Raw genomic sequence first — 10155 nt, 5'->3', positions numbered from 1 at the left:
CCTCCCTCCCTCCCTCCCCCACTCTCTCTGCCTCTATCACCCTCTTAACCCCCCTCTCCATGCTCTGAATAAACTGTACTCTGCTACACCGTTGTGTTGGCATGGGCCCGTTGAGACAGCCCCTTCCGCCATACCTTACCGCACACCCATAGAACGCACATTCTTTATCTCTTTATCTTTTTATGAACACATCACTGAGACAACCTCCCCCCAGTGTCCATCTTACTGAGAGTCAGGTACACAAAGACCGACTAGTCACCCAAGTTACTATGCATCTCTAGGTCGTTACCCGTTGAAATACTTTGCTTAAGAGAGTGACTCTGAAGTGGTAGACACTTCTCTCTCCATCCTGCAGCCCATCTTTCACCTCAGCTTCCACCAGGCAGAGGGATAGCTAATGTTTACTGCACTGATGACTGGCCACCCAGACCCTCCCAGTTCACCTTTAGCCCCTTGGCCCTGTTGATGGCCCTCAGGGGCCTGAGGACTCGAAGCACTCGTAAAATCTTCACAACGTTGATTGCGCTGGACCTGGGAGAAAAACAGGGTGGTAAGTTCCCATATCTGGGTTAGAGCAGAGAATGACATTTGGAGATGTTATCCAGATATCTTAGACGGACTTAAAAAAAATGCAGACTCTGTCTTGGGGACTGAGAACTATCCCTTCCTGCTAAGGTCTGGGGTCTCTGTGACCCCGGGGCAGTTCTGATAGTAAAGACACAGAAGGAGAAGTGAGGATCCAGCTTGGGTAGTCTGCATGCTTGAGGCCTTCTTTTGATTTCCAGCACAGGGTAGATAGGGATGAGTCACAAAACCCAAGTCATTAGTAATACAATATGTGACTTAACAGGGATCTACAGTGTCAAAAAAGGACAAGGAAAACAAGCCAGACCTGAACTCAGTCCCCACTGCTCTTACCTACCAGCCAAACCACTCAGGACACAGTTCTTAATATTCTGTGCCCTAGTTTTCATCTGGAAAATGGGGCAGCAATTAGGATTGTTTCAGGAGTGAAGAAGGATTTGTGGAGATGAAAGAGGAGGGTCTGGGCATATACTGTGAGAGTTCTAAGTAAAATGGTGTGTCTGCTCTCCTACCTTCAACATCACTACATACCAAATGAACAACAGTGAAAATTGGCCTTATGGTCAGAGCTTATAGATATGTACAAGGAATTCTGGACTATTTCCATATATAATAACCAGGCCATTGCCCACTACAGTGTGCATATTCTACCATGGTTCAGGACATGCTCAGGCTTCCAAGAAACAGTGGTGTTCCAAGAGACATCGAATGCCAAGGTCAGAGAAGAACAACTGGGAGTCTTAGTCTATGGCTTCTTTCTGGTGGGGAGTGGAGACAAAGACTCCTACAAACCCTTCAGGAAGTCAGCTAGATGGCTGCCTATGGCTTCTTTGGGTCCCACCCAAGTGGAACTCACCAACCACATCCAGAGGTTGAGTGGCCTCTGCAGTGTTCTCTGACCTGAGGTGTTAATTAAAGCATCTTCTCTAGCACTTGACAAGGGGACTCAAACTTCCCTGGGACCAAAAGAGAGTCTGATGGGCAAGGGAGTGCTGGTTTTATTCTTCCTGTGTTAAGAGGGAGCTAGTGCAGAAATACAACTTCTTGGTTCATGGGTCTTTATTTCAAAAGACACAAAGGACATTCTTATCTATCACTGTTCCCAAAGCATCACCAGGAGGCAGACAGTTTGCACTGAATCACAATAGAAGGAATATAAGAGACAGATGGAAGAAACAAAAGAAAACAAAAATCAAAACAACCAAGAGGAAGCTTTGGTTCAAAGTGACATGGGGATTTGTGGTGGTGCTGGGATGGGACTCTAGATGTCTAGGTCCCAGAGAAATTTGGGGTAATATAATTGATGATCAAAGAATAGGCCCTCAATTTCACTGTCCCTCATGTTACCATGAAGGCTAACCGTGAACCAACCCTGGGAAGGAAGATCCAATGTGCTAGGGATACAAGGCTTTCTCTGTTTGGTATATATAGCCTTGGATAAATCTCCCAATGACCTGAACACCAAATTTTAGAATAGCATTTTATAGTAGCATTTTCCTTGACTACCTTATAGGTAGGTGTGTGTGTACACCATGGAAGAATGAATACATATGTGAAAATGTTTTAAAACTCAAGAGTGTACGATTAATAATCACAGCTGTTGGAATAGACAGCAACTCAGAGTCAAATTTCTTTCAAGCCTGAGCAGTGTTTGATACTTGACCTTAGAGGAAATCAGGCTAGAGCGCTTTAGAGCTCATGCCTTGTACCAGTTCATCAGAATTACCCTGTAGACTATTTTCAACTCACCCAGCAGGTTCCTCTGTGCAGCTAAGATTAAGAATCAGTAATCCCCACCCTCCTCAATCTCTCTCTTCTCCCTTTTCTTTTTATATATCACAAATGTGTATACTCCCTAGTTCTCTCTCTCTCTCTCTCTCTCTCTCTCTCTCTCTCTCTCTCCCTCTCCCTCTCCCTCTCCCTCTCCCTCTCCCTCTCCCTCTCTCTCTCTCTCTGTATGTGTGTGTGTGTGAGTGTGTGTGTGCGTGCGCACGTGTGTGCTCATGCTTTGATCAAGGACAGAGGTGGGAATCATGAAAGGGGCTGAGCTAGGCCAGGGCAGTCATAGCAATGGCAGGTTTGGGCAGCTGTAGGGCAGCCTCAGGGCTTAAGACAGCGAGAGAAACTCAGGCAGAGAAAGGGAATACAGATATTTGTCTCTTAAAAAAAAAGCCTGTACCTGCTATGACAAAAATTTAGGCATTCAGACAAATTCTGGTGGGTCAATATACCTCAAGTGTCAGATCATGAAAGAGACAGATATAAGAAATTAAATAGGGCCTGGTGGTGCAGGCCTATAAGCCTAGCTATTCGGGAGGTTAAAGCAGGAAAATCTTAAGTTCAAGGCCAGCCCTGGCAACTTAGTGTGACGTATGCCAAATAAATGCAAGCAGATCTGTGGCCGTTGTTCTATGGCAGAGCACTTACTTGCCTAGCAAGTCAAACCCTGTGTTCAATCCCAAGTACCACAAGGAAGGGAGGAGGAAGAAGAAGAAGATAAATGAGAAGAGGAAGAGGAGGAAGGAGAGGGAGAGGAGGAAGGTGGGGAGGAGGGGGAGGAGAAGGAAGAATCAAACGTTGTGGGGTATTTTAGGCCCTGCCCCATTCCAATCATAGTCACAGGAAGAATCCCCCAACCCCCAGCTCTGCTGACTTCATTGACATCCACTTTTGGCTGCTTGCTCCCATCTTGGGTAAGGAGACTCACTGGATGCCGAAGGAGATGAGGGAAACGCTAACCACCAGCAGGTCCAGGATATTGAAGTAATTTCGGCAGAAAGAGCCCTTGTGCAGGAAAGCCCCGTAAGCAGTCATCTGCAGGGAGGCAGAGAACATGAATGAGTGACCTGCCCAAACTTCAAAGACAACATTCAGACACCATGCTTCCTGCCTACAGCATCAGCATCCCAGGGGGAGAACCCAAGCACTGCACAGGGACAGCAGGAAGGACTGAAGGAGACACACTGCCAAGAAACCCCTGCAGCCATTCACTCAACCACCAAAGATCTTCCCCAGCTCTGGACAAGCATCAGGTCCTTCAACCCAAAGCCCTTTCAGATTGGCACCATCATGCTTCTGTAACATTCTGCTGTCCTTCACACCCAGGCCAACATGGCTCTAGCCCTTGGGGACCTTTGCTGTTTCTTCATAGGTTATCATTACGTGCACACGTCCTAATTTCCTTTCCGTATTTTACCCCCAGGGTCAGTGGAGACCCTAGGCATCAAGGGAAGGATGAGACATGCCCAGATGGATGTCCAATCATCCTGATTTCTCCAGGACTTAGTTGGCTTCACCACTCTACAAAATGTCTGTCTTCTGCAAGCTGGTCAGCTTTCCTTAGAGTCTAGTGAGTTCTACTAATAACTCGTTAGCCTCTCTCTCCAGCCAGGTCTCGGTAGCGCTTAGGATCTCTGACAACTGCGTAAACTTAGTGCTAGCTACATTCTGGTTTCTAGACTGGATCTGGGGTCCTTTAATGAGGAGGAGCTATGTTTAGAGGTGTAAAATACAAGCTCTGAAGTCAGATGACCTGGACTCAAATCCCAACTCTAGTATATTTCAAGCACTTCATCCAAAAACATTAGCTTTTCTGTGGCTCATTTTCCTCATCTGTCCATTGAGATCATGTTGACACTTGTGTCTTGGGTTGTGAGTATCAGTGGAGAAATTATATATAAAATATTTGAGACTTGTTTCTGCACATAGCATGCTCCACAGATGTGTTCTCCTTTGCAATAGCTCAGGTCTGAAATCTATATTCCTCCTATACAAAGGAAGCTGTGTTCTTATGTATAAAGTGTGAGTGATATTGACATTTTTTCGAGGATCAGACAGCAAAGCAGAGGGAACATTTTCTGAAAATGTTCAAAACAAGACCATGTAAGATTATTGTTACAGGATCTGGCTAACATTGCCTCTTGTGCTAACACCACTTGTAAAAACCTGTGCATTCTGTATAGTCACACTTTGCTGATTGAAGTAAAGGTTCATGTTACCCAGGATGAGCCCATGTAAAGCAACAGGTCATGAAGCATCTGCCTAAGAAAAAAATGTAGGATTGATGGTTGAGAGACCAAGAGACGTTTCCTGGTCATCTGGAGTCCAGATTTTCTCTTTGGAATCAGAGCATGTCCAGGGTGGGACACCCAAAGACTAACACAAGAGCCAACATGGGGAAATTGGCAAAAATAGCTCTCTCGACCTAATTCTTGCCATTTATCTCCTGCAGCAGGAGATCACAGGGGACCGGAGAAGCTGTGTTCTGCAGCAGGTTTTAGAAGTGGGGAGATTACATAAAAGGTTCTAGGGTAATATGGTTATAGATCTCTCCTGAAGGTTACAATCTGGAGGGCTCACTGTCCTATGTCTCTGTGAAGACCTGGATCCCAGAGAGCAGAATTAAGTGGCTGCCACAGTTCATATCCACCAGAAAGTTCTGGACAGGGGGAGAGTGTGGCACATAGCACAGTTTCTGTTTCCTGAGTTTGGGCTTGTTTTGTCCTGGGCCCTAGAAGTAGAGCAGCCCTTCAGAATGCGTGAGAGGGATGGGTGAGGGCAGTGGACATGTGCCCAGGCAAGAGCAGAGTAGGAATGGTTATGAGAAAGGACAAGGAGATACTGGAAAGAGAGAACATTTTTTTTTTCAAGTCTATGTGGATTCATGGTGCCAGAAAATGCCAGGTCCAGGTACCTGTACAAGTGGCCTTCTACCTTTGTGCTACTGATGGTCACCCACCTAGTCCCTGCTTCCTGAAAGCTTTAAGCCCTTTCTCGGGAAAGGCCTGAGACTAAGAATCTATATACCAAGAAAGGTATGGTATGCCAGGAGACCCAAGCTTCCAAGTTCTTTGAGCAGGAGGGGAAGCTGTCTCTTACCATCCACTCCTAGACATTTCTCAAGGCGTACCTCTAGGGAGAAATCCTCCCCTCACTTTTGTCATTTTCACAGCTGGTCCTGAGTCTGCTTCCCCTCTCTGGAACAGTCTTTTCCATTATTCAGACTAGCTAGTGTGCTCCTACCTGTCCTTTTAAAGACAAATGGCTCCAGACCCTTCAATAGTCCCTTAGAGCAAATGAAGCTCTGGGCACCATCACAGTCAGTGCCTTGGCATGATACAGGGCCCCCCCAGCTGGGCAGACAAACCCAGGTGTGGGAGGCGTGGGAAGCAGAGGGGATGATGGGAAGGGTGTTCAGAAGCACAGTGAGCATAAAAGAGACCGGAAGCAGAAGAAGGAAGAAGTGGGGGAAGGGCTTGCCATGGCAATGCTTGAGAAGAGTTTCTGCTTGCATGGCAATCCTAAGGAGAAAGCACCATTGAAATCCTCAAGTGAAGCTCGGCACGGGCTCCTGAGAACTGGACCTCAGAGATTTTTGTGTCCTGGGAAAGATCTCTTAGTACCTGCATGCGACCTTGAGTCTAGGGTTCGACAGCAAAGCAGCTCATCCCGGAAAGGGACGCTGTCCCCTGTCTACACTCTCTGATCAGGAAAGAAAAATCTTAGCCACGCGGTTGGTAAGCAAGGGGAGCTAAGGGTCCACAAACTGAGCCTCTGAGGTGTAAGGACATCCCTGGGAGGCATGCAGAAACTCCCAACTCAAGTTATATCTGGATGAGGCAGAAATGTCAAGCCCACTAAGAGGCTGGGCATGATATGAGGGTTTCATCAGGGAAAGAGGTCTGTCACTGGCACTGGTTCAGAGTGGACATCAGCTTGTATCTACCCCAAGGATGAGCTAAAGAGAAGCCTGAGCTTCTTGGGAGAGGGCATCCCAGGTAAGTGTCCTGGGAAGATAAGCTGAAGCCTGTGCTCAGAGACTGTGACCCTTCTGTTCTGTGCAAGGGTGAAGAATCTCCACCTTGCTCAGAGAGAAGCCAACATTACCCAAGGTCCCGCAGCCCAGGTGCACTGTCAAGGCCATGCATTGATTTATAGGTGCAGACATATACATAACAGGGCCTCTCATCAGAGCTGCAGGTTATCAGAGGATTAGAGCAGCAGGTTACCAAAGGGTTAAAGACAATCTCTAGTTGTCGGCTATAGGATTCAGTTGGGATGTTGGCTCCCAACCCTGCCTCAGGTCCACCATTAGTGTTACATGGCCCCAATTTCTGCCTAGCCCTTCTGATTGCCTTGGTTAGGAGGAAGGTGTTGATGACAAAAGAGAGGGGCCAGAGTGACTCCTTCATGCTCCAGAGGTTTCACCTTTCTAGAGCTTGTGTGGCATTTCTCTATGCAGGAGGAGGGAGAGAGAATTTCAAGTAGGGCTCAGCCACCGACTTGTTGTAGAAGGTACATGTGAACTGAGCACCGCTGACAGCCACCATGCTCAGCCAGTGATGGCACAGCACCCATAGTGACACAGCCAGCATGTAACTTTCCTAGGCCTTAGAACTGCTGCTAAGTGAGCAGAAGGGAGAGGTGTGGTAGGGTAGGTTTCTCCTGGCATCGGAGCTGGGACAAAGTGGTGGCATGAAGTGAAGCACAAGAATCAGAGAGTGAAGGGGACAGAAGAGTCAGCCAGACAGAGCAGAGACACAGAGAGACAGAGACACATGGCTCAGGGGAGCATTACCTTAAGGATAATTTCTAATGTAAAGATACTAGTGAAGACATAGTCTGCATTGCCTAGGATCTGAAAAATAAGCAGAATTGGATTAGTGGCTCTGGGAGTGCACCCAACACCAACAGGAGCATGTGTTAGCGACAAGACAGACAGCAGCCGAGAGCTGGGACTGGCAGAGAGAGGAAGGAAGAGAGAGGGGGGCGGGGCTTTACCTTTAGAGCAATTTCAATGGTGAAAATGGTGGTAAAAACAATGTCAAAATAAAACAGAATCTGCAAAACAGAAACAAACAGGATGGGGAGGGAGGGGGCGGGGCACAAGCAGGGCAGGGGGAGAGGTCAGTGGATGTTCACCAGAAAAGGAAAAGCACTTCAAAACAAGGTGCATCCCCGCCCCACCACACCACCAGAGCCTTTGCACATGGAGACAGGTGAGGAGACAGGTAGGAAAGACTTCTCAACATTAGCTCCCACTCAGGGCTAGCACAGGTGGCTCTGGCTCGATGTGGGATGTGGTGTCTGCAGGCAGGTATGGGGAGCTTCCAGGGCAGGCCTCAGCAGGAACTGGGTGTAAGCAGCATCTGCTGGGATGCTTCTTTCATCAACCCAATTGACTTAACAAACCCAGAGTAGACCATGGGATGTTGGTCAAAAGACCAGAGAATGGGTTTGTTTTTGCTGGGCCACTCAAATGCTCACATGGGAGGACATTTCCATTGCTGTCATGGCCTTGGGCCCTGGGAAGGAAGTCCTCCAGGTCAGCCCAGGTTGAGGACAAGCTGATTGATACTTGATTTCATCTTGGGAGATGGATCAGGGCTGAGGCCACTCCTGCTGACCTCAGCAAGACAGCCTGGACCAGGCAGGATCCTGGAGCTGAGAGCTTTGTTTATGAACATGGCTTTGGAGCAGTGGCTCTTTTCCTCATGCCTATGTGGCTGAGATTTAACAAAGCTTTGGGCTTTTGAGGTAGAGTAATTCTTATTTTAGTATTTAATATTGATCACCAGATTCTTGGGTAGCTCCAATCAGATTTCTACTATCAAAGATGACCACAGTTTTCTTAGAATGTCAGCTGTACCATTGGCACCTAATTGCCAACGTTCCTTCCTGGTCAGAGGAAACGGGAGCAGAGCATGAAACCAGTGGCCTCGTTGCTGACTTACAGGCAACTTGAGCTTCCTGGGGAACATCCACAGGCAACAAGATGCCTGACCACTGTCCATTAATCAACTAGCCAGATGCATTTAGGTACATGCTCACTTGCTTAGGGAAAAATCCCAGGCTGGGTTTTCTAACAAAGTCCTAATCTCTTAAAGGAATCATCACTCTATACGGATTATGAAGTTCACAACAGGCTTGCTAACTGAGCAACGAAGGCAGCAGCAGAAGCTGTGGGCCTGCCCCACTCTCAGAAGGACAGGGTGCATAGAACAAAATGGAGTGCATACATGGTTCCTGAAGGAGGTGTGCTGGACGGGGTCCTCAGCAGCCAGAGAGATGCTGCTGAGCAGAATGAAGAAGAGGATGAGGTTGGTGAAGATCGTGTCATTGACAATTCGGTGGCATTGCAGGCGGAACCTACGTGAGAAAGAGGGAGAGAAAGACATGTCAGGAAAGATGGGTACCACTCGGGCCTCAGGAGCCTGTCTCCTCTGTCTTAATACACAAGCAGGATGATTTCAGTACTGCTTAGCCATGGTGTCTTAGTGTAAATAGACATAGTGAAGTATGAAAGGCAACCACTGGCCAAATAGGAATACGTCATACATTCAAACTGGAAGAGGAGAGTAACTGTAGACCGACTGATTTACAGTCCAGGACTCTCCTAATTTGGTGTTGTGGGGGACTGGGAGCACTCAGGCTTCTCCTGTAGGTTGGATACAGGCATGTGCTAGGTTTGAGACCAGGAAGAAACAGAGTTCCTTTTCCTCCCGCCATCCTTACACACCTGTTGTTTGGGCTGAAGATGAAAAATGCACTAGCTTCCGGCATGGGAACTGCCTTTTCCTTAAGGTGCAGCTCAGACAGGGGCCGGGGGCGTGGCCCCACAGGCATCTCCGGCTCCTCCTCATCCTCTTCCCCTATAAGGAAGAAAAAAAGCTCCATTCTCAGCAACCCTACCACTCACTCCCACCTCTGTACCCACTTCTGGACACACCCCACTGCAGGATCAAGACATCATCGCTGGTGCCTCTGAACTGTAGGATGCTGATCCAGGCAGATGTTCTGTCCCTCCCCATGGGGCTATCCAAGACCACCTCTGTTAGAGCCAGATGTTGCTGGAAGTATATAGTATTAGGGGCTGTAAGCAGGATAAGCAATGTGTTCATGGTTATTCACGTTGTTCTGGTTTTAAAACTGAAAGTCCTATATGCTTGGAAATCCCAAAACAGATGATTGGTTACCCTGGTTGGAAGGTGCCAGAGAACAGGCTAGGTAAGCCCAGGCATTGCCTGGTGTTACCCATTCATCTTAGCTGTAGGTGAGAAAAGGGGATGGCTTAGTTTACTTGTGGAATACCTTATGGACAATTCTGTTTTTTGAAACACCTGTTGATCGAATAAGGGAACTTACTATTATCTTGTAGCTAAGTTGACATGGCCACAAACTGCCTTCTAAATATTTATTTTTATGCGTAGAAACAAATGTTACTTTCAGCCATCATCAGAGAATCTTTTAATTGCAATGGATGGAAGTAGATGCAGAGGCTCGTGGTTGCTGTATGTGCTCAGCCCTAAATAGGACATTTATATTTAAGACTCAGGGGACACGACAAAAGAAGGGATGGAAGGAATCTGTGAGTACCAAGATAGGAATAGGAGCTGCAGAATGTTATCTTATGGGTATGACAGCCACTGCAAGCAGGATCCCCCACAGCAGCTGAGGTTGACTGGGCCCATCATTAGTGAGTCATGAATGGAGTGAGACTCCCGGGCCTTACTTCTCCCTGTTGAACTACCAGCTTCATTGGCTTCCAGGTAGAGACAGTTATTGTCTTCA

General features: G+C 47.5%; 1 protein-coding gene across 18 annotated transcripts in view; it reads right to left on the bottom strand.

Annotated features, from left to right (window-relative positions):
• The window catches only part of Cacna1c (calcium voltage-gated channel subunit alpha1 C), a 604243-nt gene that overhangs the window by 74709 nt on the left and 519379 nt on the right, over window positions 1-10155 (bottom strand). For 8 of the 18 annotated variants that reach the window (XM_028753516.1, XM_028753517.1, XM_028753518.1 and 5 more), the window contains 5 exons: window positions 9104-9236; window positions 8604-8733; window positions 7366-7425; window positions 3293-3399; window positions 444-531 (listed from right to left, as the gene is read on the bottom strand). In XM_028753516.1, the coding sequence (XP_028609349.1) occupies window positions 444-531; window positions 3293-3399; window positions 7366-7425; window positions 8604-8733; window positions 9104-9236 (518 nt within the window). Of the gene's footprint in view, window positions 1-443; window positions 532-3292; window positions 3400-7162; window positions 7223-7365; window positions 7426-8603; window positions 8734-9103; window positions 9237-10155 lie in introns of all 18 variants that reach the window. The other 10 variants (XM_028753520.1, XM_028753519.1, XM_028753526.1 and 7 more) reach the window with 2 other exon arrangements.

This window comes from Grammomys surdaster, unplaced genomic scaffold, assembly GCF_004785775.1.
Source record: "Grammomys surdaster isolate TR1022 unplaced genomic scaffold, NIH_TR_1.0 125950, whole genome shotgun sequence".
In the NCBI taxonomy this organism is placed as follows: Eukaryota; Metazoa; Chordata; class Mammalia; order Rodentia; family Muridae; genus Grammomys; species Grammomys surdaster.
Note: the sequence above shows the minus strand (reverse complement) of the source record. Positions and strands in the feature narration are given on the sequence as shown.